This window comes from Lepidochelys kempii, chromosome 2 (assembly GCF_965140265.1).
Source record: "Lepidochelys kempii isolate rLepKem1 chromosome 2, rLepKem1.hap2, whole genome shotgun sequence".
NCBI lineage: Eukaryota > Metazoa > Chordata > Testudines > Cheloniidae > Lepidochelys > Lepidochelys kempii.
Window position 1 is genome coordinate 179,766,919 of NC_133257.1, and position 19,332 is coordinate 179,786,250.

Below are 19,332 nucleotides of genomic sequence, written 5' to 3' on the forward strand. Positions count from 1 at the left end.
TAATGCATTTGAAGTTTTTGACTTATTGTGTATGTCCACTCCTGAAGTACTCCAAACATCCAGTGCAATCTATTGGAGTTTGGGGTGTCAGAGGAATACAGGATCAAGCATTTGCCATTTTGTAAGGAAAAGCCATTTAAATCACAAGCCTAGTATATTAAAGTGATTCTATCAACTTCTGTTCACAATTGCACATCAAACAATATGAAGCTATATTGGGCCACATGGAAGCTATATGGGCCAGATCCTCAGTGGAGCACCTTTGATTTGCAGCAGCTGACGATCTGGCCCATGAGTTTTTGCAAAGCACATGAACACAGTGACAACAATTATATCAAAGTCTTCGGCTCTGGCACAAAGCTCGTTGTTTCAAGTAAGTTCTATGGTAGCATAGAAAAAAATTATATGTGATAATATAAAATTAGAGACTGCAGAGCACAATTTATTCAAAAAGCATAACGGACAATGGAAACGTGATATGCAATCTACAGTAGAAGAATGAATGTCTTTACTATCTAAATATGAGGTTAATGTACAGAGTTGAGAGTAAAACAGATGAGTGATCACGTTGACAATTATTGATATAGAGGGGTATTTTACTCATCCTGAGTCAAAGCTGGGTTGTTCTCTTGCGTAGGGGTCAATGCCTCAGACCACGAGAACATCCAGTGCAGGGTGCAAGCCAAAGAGGCAATACTAGGGTACCCCTGTAAACCAAAGAACAGTGGGGATCGGGGGTAGGGGAGTGGTGAGGGCATGGAATGGCTAGTGGGTCTGACACTAGTGAAATCAACTGGCCAAAACACCTGCACAGTGGGTGGCCAACTGCATGGACTTTACTGAAGCTCCTGGGCTATGATGCTCTAGCTAGGTTGGGGGGAAGATTTCATCTTCCCATCCATCACGTAGCTCTCCTAGAGAAACCCCCTTTACTCAACTTAGTGCGGTGACCAGGATTTAGCATCTCATATCACAAGTACATATTAGTCAGCAGATGTAAGAAGTTAGTGGGTGGAAAGATGTCATGACAACGTCTTGAGAAAAGAAGATAGGTCACAGTCTACTGTAAAATGAGTATTTTTTCTAATGATATGCTTATTTATATTGGCATTTTAAAAATGCACCCATTTGACCACTCTGACAGTACAGGGACAAAAACACTGAGCATCCAGCAGAACTTAACTGAAATACCCTTTTCCATCAATCCACTAGGCAAGAGAAAATAGGTACAAGTCCAACATTAGGTCTCAAATGTCAAACAGATCCTCTCTGTCAGTGAAATGAATGATTTTTGTTTAAACAGAATTTAAAAGCTACCAAATTAATATTAATATACAGTATTTGAAAACACCAATGTAAGCTCACCCGGTATTGATTAATATTAATATATAGTATTTGAAAATACCAGTGTAAGCTCAATGTATTGAAATTTCCACCATTTCCTTGCTTGAATTAACTGGCTCTCAGTTGTGCCTATTTAGCAATATCTGTTCAGATCTGACCCCTCGGAATGGACATGCCTTGGGCAGTTTTTGTTGTAAGTTGTAACACTGTGGGAGCTGCGAAAATCTTTGGAACTGGCACAAAACTTGTCGTAACTAGTAAGTTTTCAGACAAACTATTTTAAACGTTTCATAATGGCAAAATCCATCAAATTAAGCTCAATCATTTATCTCGATGCAAGAATGTACACTGGCTAAAATTTTATTATTAGTGTAATAATTTATTAACAACACTAATGTTAATGAAACCATAAGTCACTGGCTAGCAACAGAAATGTCGTAACAATCCTTTTCTCGTTTGGGTGTAAATAATACCAGGTGCTGAGCACCCTCAATGTCCGTTGGCTTCAGTGGGAAATGAGAAGCGTTCCAAATTTCATAGGAGCATTCAGCACTTTGCTGGACCAAGCACATAATGCAAAATTAAAATTACAAGCATGCCATTTACTTATTTTTTAATAAATTCTGACGGCATAAAGGACTTTGTTCTCAAACATCAGCGGTTATTTACGTATGATAGTTTACCTGTAAGTGGCATGCAGATTGCAAACGCACACAAAAAGAGGTAGCACTGAGTCAATTACAACTTAACCCTGCAATTCTCCCTTTAGAAAACCTCCCATTGAAACTAATAGGAATTTCCTTTGAGCAAGGAGGGAAGCCAAAGGGCCCAAAGTAAATTGCCGTCTTAAAAAAAGAGAAGTGATACTTAAAGTAGTAAGAATATATCATGTATATTCTTTTACAGCATGCCTTCCTTGTTAAAAATTCCACTTAAATAAATTAGACAAGCGAGGTGTTTTGAAAAGTTAAATTGGACCAAAACAACAAGTAGCTCCACACTGGAAATTATAATTGACTTGGAAATTAAGAGTCTTATCTTCTTAAAGTGTCTTATTCAAAGGCCATTGAAGCCAAAGGAAAAAAGCCCTTTGGCCTTAAGGGGTTTTATATCTCGCCTAAAATGAGGCGAGATAGTTAAAACAGATTTTGCCCACTTATGCGCACACACATGCTGCTTATATATGTACAAAATTAAGATTTTTATATTGGATAGACACCCATCTAACCATGTACAAATACAAAAAACTACGTGCTTGTAGAAGTATCAACATGTAAACGTGACTCCAATTTCTAAAAACATCTAATGAGAAATGCCAGAAATAATCATTCGTTTTTGCAAAGCACAACATCACTGGGCACGAAGCTATGTAAAGGTTTTTTGAATACATACAAGACTTGAGTGAGTAAATCATTTGGTAAACCTACTGGTCAAGCCCAATCCTGTATTCCTGGGTGCTTATGGTTTATATGGAATGTAAGATTGAGCTCCAAATGTTGAACTAATTAGTGCTGGAGCATGAGGATCGAAATTGAAAAGAACAGAAAAATCAATTCCCAAAATTGGTGACAATTTCCAAAGTGAGGGAGCTCTTTAATGAAGAGATTTTTCTTGGTTAGGTAGTCTTACATTTCAGCTATTTCCTTCTAATTTCAAGATATTTTAAATCCTTTTTGACACAACCCTAATTACAAGGGTATAGTCTGGTTCAGTTCCAAGTAGTTTCAGAAAACTCTAGAATAGCCAGACAGCACAAAAATAAGCTGAAACCATTTTAGAAAAGGAACCTTCACAAGCGTTGACATCAAGGGGACTACTCACAAAGCATAAAATTAAGCACATGTGTAAGACTTTGTGGGAGAAGGGCCTAATCTATTTGTGTCTCAGTTGACTAAAGACAATTGCTGACATTATCAAAGGAGCCTGAATTTGAAAGGGATTTGGGCACCTAAATCCCTTCTTACTGCCTTTAAAAATTCCAACTAAATGTTTTGTGGAGTATAGGCCAACTATTTTGTTAAATGGCCTCTAATTTTTCACCTGCAATTAAGTGTTGGAACAAATAGAAAACGCACAGAATACATGGTGCCCATTTGGGGACCTTTGACACTACTGAAATATCAACAACCTTCCGTTTCTTCTTTGTGGTGCACATTTATAACATGAGAATGTTGCCTCGTTCCGCAGAGAATACTTCTTTGGCAGTTAGCTGGGTTGGGAACCTTATTCTCTTGGTTGTATCCCACAGTGACAAATAGGTATTTGAAATTAGCAGCAGTAGATGTGTTTTCAACCTGCTCACTTCTTGTGATTACTAGTAAATTTAATATACTGTTTAAAAAAATGTATCGTTGACTGTCAGCCATATAACAGGAGCAGACAGATCATGATTTTGGTAGGGAAGTCTTTTCTGACCTGGTTCAGTCTTATTTCATGCACTTACACAAACTTGGGGATGAAATAAAATTCAACATTCCCTCTATTCTAGGGGTTCTCAAACTGGGGGTCGGGACCCCTCAGGGGGTGACGAGGTTATTACATGGGTGTGGGGGTCGCAAGCTGTCAACTTCCACCCCAAACCCTGCTTTACCTCCAGTATTTATAATGATGTTAAATATATAAAAAGTGTTTTTAATTGATAAGGAGGGGTTTCATTCAGAGGCTTGCTATGTGAAAGGGGTCACCAGTTTGAGAGCCACAGCTCTATTCCTCAGCAAAGATTTGATCGCTGAGCTCTGTTGAGAGCTCCATTGTTAATAATGCTTCAGAATCAAGATTTTCAAAAGTGGTTGACTAAAGTTAGGCTCCTAAATACTTATTTGGGCATTTAAGTTTCTTGATTTTCAGAAGTGTTGAGCATTATGCATAACGCTCCATGACACTGGCCAAATACATGAACAAAGTCATTTCAGGATGTATCATCCTTGCTAATTTTGTAATTGATATTTGTCATTGAGGGATACAGGTTACTATATTTACTGTAATTTCCCAAAATGGCGTTCAGCAACAGTTTCCCTGAAGTTGTATCGGCTGGGTCTGCACAAGAATATATCTTGTGTGTTCTTATATCATTTTAAGGTGAAAAATTGATAAAAAATGTTTTCACAAAGGTTCAGTTTCTTAGTGTGGAAAAGGCTTAAAGATTACTTTTTTCTCTTTTTAAAGGTGCTAACTCAGGTTCTTAAATAGTAAATGCAGATAGTTCAGGGCAAATTTATCTCCTGATAGAATATTCTAGTGATTCTTAAAGAGAGAGGCCTTATTAAAAGGTTTGTGGAATCCTTAATACTCTTCCCTTCTGGTACATCTACATTGTAATAAAAATCCTGTAACACCAAGTCTCTGAGCCTGGGTCAAATTACTTGGGCTTGTGGTCTCAGGCTTTGGTGCTAAAAACTGCAGTGCAGACATTCAGGCTCTGACTGGAGCCTGGGCTCTTAGGCCACCTCCGTTGTTGGGTTTCAGAGCTTGTGCTCCAGCTCAAGCCTAAACATCAGTTGTACTCAGCATTCATTCAAAAAGTGTTTAATATATTTTGAGTTTGGAAGCCATGTTAGTAGGCAGTTTTCTGTTCCACAAAAACCTGCATTCAATTCAAGCACGTAAACTTCTGCAATTCCAACTCCCTAAAGCTGTAACCCATAAGTGGATAATTTACTCCTACCTTCACAATTTAATATGCAGTAACAATATATTATAGACTTAAATAGTTCAAATACATTTGGCAACAGAATATCGTTCCCATGCTGAACTCAGAGTTAAGATTGCGGGCTTGAGTGCAATTTGGAGGGATTGGATGCAAGAAATGAAATTGCCTCTCTTCTGCTTTCAAATCTGTGAATTCTTTATTGTTTCAAAAGCACAGCATACCATGTATACTGCAATTCTGAATTTACTTAATTTCTAACACATTCATTTCTCTCTCTAAAATGAATTCAGAGACACAAGCAAAACTCGATCCCAGGAAGATCCAGGTTCTGCCTCCTTCTACTGAACAAGATGGGAAAGTAACACACATATGCCTCATTGAGGATTTTTACCCAAATGTCATTAAGGTGACTTGGGAAGACGATGGGAAGAATGCAAAGGATAATGCAGTGCATGGGGAAATTTGGCCCCCTGATGACAATCAACCTTCATACTCAATAAGCAGCTGGCTGACCGTAGATAAAAATAGCGGCAAGAATTATCATTGTAAATATCAACATGAAAGCAGAGAAGGTTTTGTCCCTATCGAATCTACAGGTATATACTATATTATTAAAACTAGTGCTATATATATTCAGAGAGTTCACTGTTTCTTTACAATAAAACAGTAAAATGTATGACCGTTCCTGAAAGGGTTTGCGCTCTCCAGGCCACTATCAGTTTCCATCTCTCCATAAGCTGGCTGTCACTGAAGCTTCTCCATCAAAAGCTCAGTTTTGGCTCCTCTCCCCCAATTTAAAATCTTTCTATAATGAATGAAAAATGTTGGCTGAGCTCCTCAGCTAGTGTAAAGCAGCAAAATTCCACTTAAGTCAATGGAGCTCTGTAGATTTACACCAGCCACGGACCCGGCCTACAGTGTTTGGTTTTGAACAAGTGATACATATTGCAACAAAAGTAATAACACACACAGCATCTAACTTCTTACAGCAGACCAGAAGAATTACACAAACCAAAATGAAAAAGATAATCCCTTTTCTCTTGCATTAAGAGAAGTAATTTCTGTTTGGTTCTTATCTGAGATACAATAAATTAATTACAGCAGATAAAAATGTCTCTCTTTCAAACGTACTGGAAAAAAGGAGTTTATTACCATCCCCCTCTTGCACATAAAAAATACCTAAGAGATGGGCCTTAGACTGTATCCTTATCAGGATTATTTTCTTCTGTCTCTTGTACAGCTATTAAACAACATTACCACTACCCAAAATGTCAACAATCTCAGGCTGCCTCAGGCTTGAGACAAAATCAGGTGGCCAGGTTTTTATCTAACGAGTATACGTACACATTGCAAAGGGGCAAACACAACTGAGTAATTTGGTGGGACAAAATGCATCTGGCTCGACATGAACAGAAACTTGCATACACAGAAGGGCCAATGTCCAGAACCTGCAATCAGATCGGCTAGTCCAGACCTCTGCACCCACGCAAATGCCAAAGACTTCAAGTGAGCTCCTAACAGGCACAGAGGTTTGCACTGACTGATCTGATTGCAACATCAGTACCTAAATCTCGATATAAGGCATACAAGTACTCACTTGCAGGAGCATATGCATTTTTCCAGTTTTATCTCTAGTTGGTTTTGCACATCCGTTATGTGCTACTGAGCATTTACTGTGTGGATGGAATCTCAGTGCTCATTTTCTAAAATATAAACTTTCCATATTTGAGTCACTGTAGTTTTAATAGTTTCACCATCTTTCTCTTTGAACTTCTATCAAGAAAAGTATGCCTTCATTTTCAACAAGAATCCTATTTGACAATTAAAGCCCTCTTTACATGTTATGCTTTTATCAGACACCTTTTCAGACACCACTGTAGTGCCTCAAACCATGGGAGGTTGTAACAAGAATGCTGAAAATGGCACCACGATTTCCACAGGTAATTCTAATTTTTTATACAATACATTATTCTAGATGTGGATAGACTCCAACTCTGGGGGTGCTCTGGTGCTGGAGCACCCATGGAAAAAAAATAGTGGGTGCTAAGTACCCACCAGCCACCTGCCGATCAGCTGTTTAGTGGGAGGGGCCGGAGGTGGGGAGGAAGAATTGGGGTGAGGGCAGGGGGTGCTCAGGTGAGGGGGCAGATCATGGGGGGAAGAGGTGGGGCAGATGCTGGGCCATGGGGAAGGGAGCAGAGCAGGGAGGAGAAGAGGCGGAGCCAGGGTGGGACTTTAGGGGAAGCAGTGAAGTGGGGTAGAGCACCCACCGGAAAAGGAGAAAGTCGGCACCTGTTGTTATAAGTTAACATCTGCTGTGGGTTACCAAAAGGGTCCAAAACCTAATGCGCACGGGCAGCTCAGGTTACACGTTGTAGCAGTCCTGCTGAAATACATGTTTTGGTGGAATTTGTTGTGCTTTGTTAACATGCCTCAAGGGTCATTGTTCTTTAAACTACACATGCCACTGGTCCTTAATCTAACATTTAACATATTAAATGTCAAAAAGTATGCTAAGCCAAACTTTTCAAATGGGGCATAAAGGTGCTGAAAGCTTGAAGACCCAACTGATTTCAGTGTCATTTCAGTACTTCTGAAAATCAGACCATTTGATTGATCAGCTGCTTAGATACAGACTCAGAACAAACGGAGGCACCCAGGTCTGAAAATTTTGGCCTATAATTGTGGCAACAGCCTATTTATAAGAAGCACTAGCATTCTCCTGAGCAGACACCAACGATGCCAGCACTGAGAGTGCCTCTTTGTTTCTCTCAGTTCTGCTGGATGGGGAAGGTCTGATCAGAACGTAGACCTCTTTAGAGGACACAATCAGATACTGATTTATGCATAGTCTGATTAGGTGTTATAATTACTGCAATCAAATACCATGTATACCTTACACTATCACACATGGTTTTATAGTTGTTTTTCTTTGCGGCTATAGAATATGCAACATTAACCACTTGTTGTTGTTGTAGATATTACAGACAGTTTCATGCACAGGACGGCGTATTTAATATATATTGTCCTACTCCTGAAAAGCACCATGTACTACGTCATCGTACTCTTCTTCATCTACAGGATGCAAAGTCCAATCAAGCACCGGGGAAAGAAACCTTAAACTTCTCCTTACAACTTCCAGTGTCAGCATTTGTGTCTGAAATTTACTTTGCTTTGCCATAAGCCTGTTCATAAGAAACACCTTGCTCTAAATATTAAGACATGCATTTCAATTTGATTTGATTGGCTATTTCTCTAATTAGTACAGATGGCTTCTTCTGCTTGAGAGCAAACAGTTTTATGTGAGACCATATTTCCTATTTTATTATTTTAATTTTATAACTGTGGAACTTCAAGGGCTGAGGCTACACTCCTTGATTTCAATGGGAATTTTGCATCACAAAATAGTGCGGAACCAGTCTCTTAGGCCCTTATCCTGCAAAAACACAAAGAACTTTTTGGTTGTGGAAAGGCCAACTGCATTCAGTGAAGTCAATGGGAAAACTCGTCCCATAAATATTTGCAGGTGTGGAGTTGTAATCTAGAATTTAAAAATATTTGTCATTTCTTTCTACGAATTACACTTATTTGCTTTATAAACAAATACAGGCTTCTGAAATATGACTAATTTTTTTAACTGAAACATTAATGGATTTTAAATAAAATTCAGCATTGCAGAGTCCTGTCCATTATTTATATCTTTCAAGGAAATCAATTCTAGGAACTGCAAGGGAGGATTCCCAAGGGCTCAGAGACCCATTTCTTTCATCCCCTGCACCCAACCATGTAACATATTTATCAAGCTTTTACCACGGTACTATCTGAATGCCTCACAATCTCTAATGCATTTATCCACACAACACCGCCTGTGAGATAAGGAAGTACTATTATGCCCATATTACAGATGGAGAACTGAAGTCTGTAGAGACGAAGTGACTTGCACAAAGCCACATGGAAAGCCTGTGGCAGAAGAGAGAATTAAATCCATGTCTCCCAGGTCCCAGGCTAGCACTAAGCACTAGACCATGCCTCCTCCCTTCAGCCCCAAAACTGTCTCTGTCCCCCTCTCTCATATTCACCCCTCCCCTTCAGCTCCTATCCTCCCCCACATCCATGCCTATATACACCAATATGCCTCCCTCTGCCACTCCCTATAATCTGATCCACCACCTGTTAACTCCAGTCCATTTCCTCCTCTGCTGTCCCACCTGTCCCGTCCTCCCCACATGTTTCCTGTACCCCACTGCTTCCCCCCACTTCTGCCAACCATTCCCCCCTCCCACTCTCCTTCTTCTCACACTCTGGCTCCTGCACCTGTCTCTCCCTGTGTTACCCCCACACACACACACACACACACACACACACACTCCTCACCCCTCTGCATTCTCAGTCAGGCTGCTTCCTCCTTCTCCTCCTCCTGATCCCCTGGGTGCTAGCGGCGGGGGTGGGGAGGCACTGATCACACAGAAGAGAGCGGGTCCTTGCTCTCACATCTGGTGCTAAAGTGGCCTGCAGCAGCAACAGTGTTGTCAGCCTCAAAACTTGAGGTTTTGGCAAACACGTGTGAAAAGTAGCCCCCAAAATCACTGAGGCTGGTGACACTGCTCCTTCCACACTCCCCCTCCCCCAGCAGTAACACTCTTCCCCTCCTCCCCACAGCACTCCAGTACATAAGTCCCAACCTTTCCAGTGGCTAAACTGGGCGGTGGAGATGGAGGGGGCCGATGAGCCAAACCTAAGTAGTGCCATGACCCCATGTTCTGGGAATATTGTCGCATCCCCGCCCCCGCAGTAACCCTCAAGGGATGTACACACACAGGCTGCTGCTCTCCCTGGCTCCTCCCTGTACCTGTGGCTGCAGCATCCCCTTCTCACACTGCTCACTCCACTGCCTGCCTGGCTCTCTGTTGCCTGGTCACCCCACCTCCCGCCTCCTCCTCTTCTGCACACGTATTGAAAGCAAACAAATATGGTGGCTCAGGACACAGCTGTGTCACGCTTGTCTCCACTGTCATGGACGCGAGAACTTTTGCTGTTATATGACCCTGCCCTGCTGCCATGCATACATTTACTGGGATAAAATCGTGCCTGGAATCATGGCAGTGTCAATGGGCAGGCGGCCGTTCCCCTGGCTCTGCCCCTGAGACTCCACGCCACCCACCATTGCCTGTGCAAAACGAACCTCACAATGAGGCCTCAACTCACGGCTCCTGTGCCAGCTCAGGCCCGGCTGCTTTCCATGAGCCAGCTGCAAACACCAGGCCTGGCCCCGCCCTGGACTCTACCTGCTCCCATTCCCCCCATACCACAGAGAGGGGCACCGTTGGGACTGGGGGCTGCAGCTACTCAGCCTCTCCCCTCGCTCGCTGGTGCTGTGCTGCATGGGGGGAGGGGCACAAAGCAGCAGAGGAAATAGCTCCAGGTGGCAGGAGGGAAAAGGTGCCACCACCCTCTGGATGAAACAGGCGCTGGGAGCTGCTGCCCCTGTGCGTGCCGTGGGGGCGTCATGGCAGCAGCCGCGGCTCACTCGCACGTGGGACAATTCGGGGTTTAGACCCCTCCCCCACATCCCCACCCAGCTGTGCACGCGCCCTGGTGGCTGCTCATGCGCAAAGGCCACCCGTGGCAGCAGGGTCCGGGCCCATCTGAATCACCCAGAGATCACCCAAAGGGTCACCTGTCACCAGCTAAAGGGTTATTGGGTTGTGGGGGGAGGTTTGCTGCTGAGGCCTTTCAAAGTCGCCAAGTCAGTGAAAAATTGCCGAGGTTGGCAACACTGAGCAGCGATTACAAGGAAAGTCCGGCTCAGCCCCCGAAGCACCAGCTCAGAAGCTTTGTGGGGATGCCACATGGGCAGACTGACCACACGTCTGAACTGGGAGGGCGCTAGCTAGAGCGTGCTTATTGCAGATGGAGTCTTCAGGGACTGGAGCTGCCCAACTTCAAAGTGTCTCCTGACATGTGCAAACTGAGATTTTTTCAAAGGCTGATAACTTTGGCCAAACCTGGGCATTTTCCCCACCGGCATTGTAAACAACACAGGTGTAAGAATTATTTTGATGTGGGCGAAAAATGGATTTTCCTGAAATCTACTTCTACAAATGACTGCACCGTTTTGCCAAAACTAATTTTTTTAACATCAGCCTAAAGCAGAAAGCTGGCATGGAAAGTTTCAGCCAGAACAGTTTAAGATTGACAAAGGTATAAGCAACTGAAAACAGAGTCTTGTAATGGGAAATTTCAGGCAACGTTAACTTATAGGCATCTGTCATGAAAGTGTGCCACCAATAATTAAATGTTTGTCTATATCACGCACCTTGATATCAAGGCCCTACCTGTATCTGTCTCTTACCACTTCATCCACCTACAACAAACCCATTTTTATTAAATGTAAACACCTGTGTGAATGTATAATTGTGGTTGCACATTTAAAATAGAAAAAGTCAGCAAGAGGAGGAGGAGAGAGGATGATTCTTGTATTTCTCTTTTATTCACTGCTCCTGGGTCCTAGAAGTGGGGAGATTTTGACCAGTCCTTACAATCTATCACAGAAATCATTGTGTAGTCTATAACCTTCCATATCCTATTTTATGCTGTCATTTATCGCTCATCACTGAAGTGGCGGAGTGGTGATGCATTGGGGTGATCCCAGTTGGTATGAGCCAGGGTTATCTACGCTGCTACAAAAGGAATGGTGTTAAACAGCTTCCCTTCCTGCTGTTGCAAGTGTTTTGGAGGATAGGATTAAAATTCAAAATGATCTAGACAAACTGGAGAAATGGTCTGAAGGAAATAGGATGAAATTCAGTAATTTGGGTGTATTTTGTGAAACCTCCCGCTGTGGCACTAACGGCAGTCGAGCCCCACCAAGGACACCAAGTGCTGCAGTGTTCGTGCTGGCGTTTTTATGCTGGTGTCACTTAACCCTGCTCAGAGCAGGTCTACAAGACATGGTGGTAACAGGCCAGTGAAAGCTTTTGCCCTCACTACACCAGTTCTCCCAGGGATCACCAGGGAAGATTCACCAGCACGATTGCAATGCTGGGAGATATTCCCAATAACCTCTTGGGCAGTAGACAAGCCCTTTGACACAACCACCTGTACATTTGGGAGGAACCTCTCACTGTATGTTCCTTTTCTATTTTTCTTACCCACTGTCAGTTATTTCCCAGAATTATTCTGCAGGTGAGTGAGCTGGGGGTGGCCGTGTCTGTGTCTGTGAGAGAGATCAAATACTCTGGTTAGTTCCCTTCCAACTGCTAGAGTGTCATCCACCCCTTTTGTCTGAAATGAGGTGGGCTCTCTCAGATGTTAGCTCTGTTCTGTTTTAAAATGCCTGTGTATGCAGAGGAGGACCATATCCCCCCACCTCCCCGGTGCCCTCCCCCTCCCCAGCAGCCATGTAAAAAGACACCAGTAAATTCGTAACACACCAACTACAACAATCCCAACATAAAGCAAAATATATAACCAGGGTACAGGCTCCCAGCTGCAGTCTATGGAGCTCCTTGTGCTAGGCTGTAGAGAGCTGGCTGATCACATAATGCTGGTTCCTCCTCATTGTCATCTATTCAATTTCAGTAATACACGTAAGAATGAAATTCTTTCCAGGTATCATTTTTACATGTAAGCAATTGATACAGAGATGTGATGTGATTGCGGATGAGAGAAGGAGGAGGTGGTCAATGCTATTGGGAATGGGAGAGGGGTTGTAGTCCATGAAACAGTCTCTCTTTTAATATGTGGAAGACACAATGAAAATGTTTGAGAACCACCTGATCCAACAGTCTATTTACAACATTAAAATCAAATGGAAGCTGTAATCTAGTTGCCATTTTAAAGGAGTGAGGATTAATTAGCAGAAAAGCTGGAAGGACAAGTAAATAAAGTGACTGGGAAGAGAATTTATGTATCAGCTTTATGGGGGCACAAAAATGTGAAATCATTAAATTCTCCAAACAGTCAAGAAAGCAGGAATGCTTCATTCGAAGTATTTTCCCCATTTTGATCAGAGTACCACAGCTTCTTGTAATATGAAAAGTCAACGTGACACTTCAAGCTGGATCAAGTACTTTGGCACAGGAACCAAACTAGTTGTTTCGCGTAAGTATTTTTATTCTTGGTTGTTTTTCTTTTGGTAAATAGAATCAAGGGACAAAAAAATTGGACCGAATAAATAAATATTAAACAAGGAATTTGCACATAATCCGTGTTTTGCTCTTGACCTGTGTCTAGAACTCCCAAGGACACCACTGGGTTCACTGAGGACAGTATATGATCCTAACGAGTCAAGTGAATACAAGAGTAAAAGGCTGGAATATTTACTGAATAGCTGTTAAGAATCGGGAAGGAGGGAAATGGAGAGCTTTACATTTAAAACATTGGGCCAAGTTCATCTCTCTTGCAACTCCATTGAAAGAGAGTACAAATGCCAGCAAGTGTAAAATTCACAGCACAGGTTTCAATTTAGCAGGTGTGGGATTCTTAAAAAGTTTGTTATTGTTAGGACTATATCAGTGTACGATGATTAACGGAGGAAAATTGCCGAAGGTGCAACTGTCTTCAGGTTCTCGGAAAGTTGTTTTACCAAAAGTATCTTTTCCCTTTTGCGTATAATATTATTTATCTGATTAAAGCTACAGAAACAGTCCAATCAATAATGCAAGTGCTAGTTAATGTTGAGTACGTAACAAATGTCATTTTCTAAACTATACATTAAGAGCATGTTAAAATGTAAAGTGAAACACAGAGATTGTGCTTTGACAAAGGGCAGAGAGGGAGAGCCAGAAAAAAAGGCAAATCTCCTGAGTCTCACTCTGGTGCTTTAACCACAACACCATCCCTCCTATCCAGGCACACTGGAGATCATAGGACTAAATCCTGCTCATCCACTGAAATTAATGAAAGTGTGTGGTGACCAGGAATTCACCGCACTCAATCTTCCATGCCGAGATGTATTTCAAGGAACAAAAACCATTTTTGGTGGAAGGTGGCACAGGAATTCACAAAGCGCATAAACTCAATTTAATACTCCCACAATTAAGTAGCTAATAGCAAGCCTTGTTTAGATTGTGGACTTTGTATTTAAAATATGAACGTCAGAATTTGAATTCAGTGAAATTCATACCTTCATGATTCATTAGTTTTTGTAGAGGATTTCAATGATGTGAGTATGGAGTAAAGTACTTTGGCTCCGGCACCAAACTGTTGGTTTCAAGTAAGTTTCTCAAGATGTTTTCCAAGCATACATTTACTCTGGGTATTTACCATGCTTGTTATCCACGACAAAAGCAAGCTATTCATAAATATACTGGGTGAAATCCTGATCCCACTAAAGTCAAGGACAAAACTGCAATTGATTTCAGTGGGGTCAGGATTTCACCCATTCTAGTCTCTCTAATTCAGAACGAACCAGTTACGCTTGCGTAATCAATGAGAATGATGTAAACTGTTTGGAGATCTTGTTTGGTATTATCACACTGGGAGATGATTATGCAAAGATATTCTGAAGTGGAACCACCCATTGTTAGCAGTAAATGTGAAATGTAGAACTTATGGTTTTTGTACAATACCATGTATTTAGCACCCCGTCATATCAGTTGTTGAGCTTCTTTAATGCTCACTCATTTAAATAGGAGTTGAGGATGATCAGCACTTGGAGGATCTGGCCGTTAGGTAGCACTAAAAGGTACATTTAAAGTAGTAATATCTTAATGCAATTGTGTTTTCTTTCCTAAAAAAAACTCCAGTTCAGGAAGGCACTTAAGCATGTTTCCATTCATATTCAGCAACGTATTTAAGCTTGCACTTAATTAAAGGCCAAAACATAGGCCAAAATGCAATAAATCTTGTTGATTCCATATAATAATGTGGAATAAAAAGGTGTGCTTTTTTTACATAAACACAAGGTACATGTAACAGAGTAATCATCTGAATAATCATCTCTTGTGTAGGGGTCTATACCCCAGACCAGGAGAACATCCATAGTTCCATTCTCTGTGGGGGGGCAAGCCAAAGAGACTATACTGGGGTACCCCTGTGCACCAAAGAACTGTGGGGATCAGGGATAGGTGAGTGGTGAGGGCATGGAATGGCTAGTGGGTCTGTGACTAGTGAGATCAACTGGCCAAAACGCCTGCTCAGTGGGTGGCATAGGGGCAGGTGAAAGGTTTGCGAGAAAGGATGAGCACTGGAACCAAGAGAACAAATATTTGTGAATACTGTATATGTGATTACTGACATAAGCATTTTAGATTAGTATTGTAATTTTCTATTGCACAAAATCAGTTCAAATTCATACTAAAACATAATATGCCATCACAAAAGAGTGGAGGGGTGCAGGAATAAAAGGGTCTGATCCAGCATTAAAATTCCCCATATTTTAATAAGTATAGGATTGAGCTTGTAACATGCATTGTGAGCCCAGTCCTGAGAGGTTCTGGTCTGCCACTGACTTCGAAGGGAGTTGAGGCAACTCAGTACCTCAGGATCAGAGTCCCTGTCAGTTCTGGACTAATTTAGGCACACTGCATGGTACAGCGGGTTTCTTCCCCAACATATTGAAATACTGTTGTCATAAGACACGGAATTTTCCAAATTTTCCAAATTTTCCAAACATTGAAAGAGAGTACAAATGTACAAAAAACATTTTTGGTAGAAGGTGGCACAGGAATTCACAAAGTGCACAAACTCAATTTAATACTCCCACAATTAAGTAGCCGATAGCAAGCCTTGTTTAGATTGTGGACTTTGTATTTAAAATATGAATGTCAGAATTTGAATTCAGTGAAATTCATACCTAGAGGATTCATTAGTTTTTGTAGAGGATTTCAATGATGTGAGTATGGAGTAAAGTACTTTGGCTCTGGCACCAAACTGTTGGTTTCAAGTAAGTGTCTCAAGATGTTTTCCAAGCATACATTTACTCTGGGTATTTACTATGCTTGTTATCCACGACAAAAGCAAGCTATTCATAAATATACTGGGTGAAATCCTGATCCCACTAAAGTCAAGGTCAAAACTGCAATTGATTTCAGTGGGGTCAGGATTTCACCCATTCTAGTCTCTCTAATTCAGAACGAACCAGTTACGCTTGCGTAATCAATGAGAATAATGTAAACTGTTTGGAGATCTTGTTTGGTATTATCACACTGGGAGATGATTATGCAAAGATATTCTGAAGTGGAACCACCCATTGTTAGCAGTAAATGTGAAATGTAGAACTTATGGTTTTTGTACAATACCATGTATTTAGCACCCCGTCATATCAGTTGTTGAGCTTCTTTAATGTTCACTCATTTAAATAGGAGTTGAGGATGATCAGCACTTGGAGGATCTGGCCATTACGTAGCATTAAAAGGTACATTTATAGTAGTAATATCTTAATGCAATTGTGTTTTTTTTCCTAAAAAAAGCTCCAGTTCAGGAAGGCACTTAAGCATGTTTCCATTCATATTCAGCAACGTATTTAAGCTTGTGCTTAATTAAAGTCCAAAACAAAGGCCAAAATGCAATAAATCTTGTTGATTTAAAATCAATTTTGCAACAATTAAATGAGTGATTGTTCTCAAGAACAAACACAAGCAATATGAAGGAAGATATTCTATAGTCTGAATCAAATTCTCCTCTCATTACATCAGTACAACTCAATCTCTGCTCTCTCGAGAATTTGGCCCAACATATTTTGTAGGCTGTCTATATCAGCGAGACTCTACACAACACGTGCTATAGAAAGTCGAAATAGGATTTGGCCCTTGTTGCATAATGTTCCATAGGGCCAACTACATTTAGGTTGCTAAAATATGCATCTCAAAGTATCTCTCTTCTTTGTCATTGAGACTTCAATAGGAATATAACCAATCCCCAAGCCTACTGGCGTTTTACGATTCCTTTTAATTATACTGCACAGGAAAGCAAAATTGTATTAGACAGTTTTACATTTGAAACCATTCAGGAAATCATTCAAAATAGTGTTTGGTGGGTGGAAAGATGTCATGAAACATCTTGAGAAAAGGGGATAGGTCACAGTGTACTGTAATTTTTTTTTCTAATTATATGTTTATTTATATTGATATTTTTAAAATGCACCCATTCGACCACTCTGACAGTAGAGGGACAAAACCACTAAGCATCCAGCAGAATTTAACTGAAATATCCTTTTCCATCAATCCACAAGGCAAGAGAAAATACAAGTCTAACAATAGGTCTCAAATGTCAGCGAGATCCTCTCTAGTCAATGAAGTGAATGATTTTCTGTTAAACAGAATTTAAAAGCTACCAAATTAATATTAATATACAATATTTGAAAATACCAATGTATGGTATTACATAAATATATTGAAATTTTCACCATTGGCTCTCAGTTGTGCCTATTTAGCAATATTTGTTCAGATCTGATCCCTCTGAATAGAAATGTCTTGGGCAGATTTTGTAGTAAGTTGCAACACTGTGGGAGCTGCAAAAATATTTGAAACTGGCACAAAACTTCTCATAACGAGTGAGTTTTCAGACAAACTATTTTAAATGTTTCATAATGGCAAAATCTATCATATTAAGCTCAATCATTTATCTCAATTAAAGAATGTAAAGAGTCAAAAATGTTATTACGAGTGTAATAATTTATTAACAACACTAATGTTAATGAAATTGTAAGTCACTGGCTCGCAACAGAGAAATGTCATAACAATCCTTTGCTCTTTTGGGTGTAAATAATACCAGGTACTGAGCGTCCTCAATATTCATTGGTTTCAGTGGGAAATGAGAAGCGTTCAGAACTTCAAAGGCACATTCGGCACTTTGGTGGACCAAGCACATCATGCAAAATTAAAATTACAAGCATGTCATTAACTTATTTTTTAAAAAATTCTGATGGCATAAAGGCCTTTGTTCTCAAATAGTACATCAGCGTTATTTAAGTGTGATAGTTTACCTATAAGTGGCATGCAGATTGCAAACACACACAAAAATAGTTAGCAGTGAGTCATTCACAACTTAACCCTGCAATTCTCCCTTTAGAAAACCTCCCATTGAAACTAATAGGAATTTCTTTTGAGCAAGGAGTGAAACCAAAGGACCCAAAGTCAATTGCCATCTTACAAAAAAAGAGAAGTGATACTTAAAATAATAATATATCACATTCTATCCTTTTACAACGTGCCTTCCTTGTTAAAAGTTCCACTTAAATTAGACAAGCAAGGTGTTTTGAAAAGTTAAGTTGGACCAAAACAACAATAGCTCCACACTGGAAACTATATTTGACTTGGAAATTAAGGGTCTGATCTTCTTCAAATGTCTTATGCAAAGCCCATTGAAGCCAAAGGAGAAAAATCTCATTGGCCTCAAGGGATTTTAGAGCAGTGAAGCCAGAAATCTAAACTGAGGCCAGAAATTTAAAACTGATTTTGCTCATGCATCTGCACAGCCACTTATGCAAACACACATTCTGCTTATATATGTACAAAATTCAGATTTTATATTGGATAGACATCCATCTAACCATGTACAAATACAAAAAAAAATGCAAGTGTTTGCAAAACTGTCAACATGTAAATGTGACTCCAATTTCTAAAAACATCTAATGAGAAATGCCAGAAATAATCATTAATTTTTGCAAAGCACAACATCACTGGACAGGAAGCTATGTAAAGGTTTTTTGAATACAAACAAGACTTGAGTGAGTAAATCATTTGGTAAACCTACTGGTCAAGCCCAATCCTGTATTCCTGGGTGTTTTTGGTGCACATAGAATGTAAGATTGAGCTCCAAATGTTGAACTAATTTGTACCAGAGCATGAGCATCTAAATTGAAAAGAACTGAAAAATCAATTCCCTTAATTGGTGACAATTTCCAAAATGAGGGAAAGTTCTTTAATGAAGGTATTTTTTTTGGTTAGATAGTCTAACATCTCAGCTGTCTTCATTTGCTTCTAAATTTTTAGATATTTTAAATACTTTTTGACACAACCCTAGTTACAGGGTTATTGTTTGGTTCCATTCAAGATAGATTCAGAAAACTCTAGAAAAGCCAGACAGCACAAAAATAAGCTGGAATCATTTTAGAAAAGGAACCTTCACAAGCTTTGACATCAGTGGGACTACTCACAAAGCATAAAATTAAGCACATGTGTAAGACTTTGTGGGAGCAGGGCCTTAGTATTTATTAATCTATTTGTGTCTTAGTTGACTAAAGACAACAGCTGACATTATTAAAGGAGCTTGAATCTGAAAGGGATTTGGGCACCTAAATCCCTTCTTGCTGCCTTTAAAAATTCCAAATAAATGTTTTGTGGCAAATAGGTCAACTATTTTGTTAAATGGGCTCTAATTGTTCACCTCTAATT

The 19,332-nt window shown here is 40.4% G+C and overlaps 1 gene segment (V, D, J or C); it reads left to right on the plus strand.

Annotated features, from left to right (window-relative positions):
* Positions 1-105: 105 nt before the first annotated feature.
* LOC140907291 (T-cell receptor gamma chain C region C7.5-like) lies at positions 106-8,532 on the plus strand. The segment is given in 4 exon segments: positions 106-373; positions 5,284-5,589; positions 6,850-6,933; positions 7,972-8,532. Coding segments are annotated over 4 exon segments (702 nt in total).
* The last annotated feature ends 10,800 nt before the right edge of the window (positions 8,533-19,332 follow it).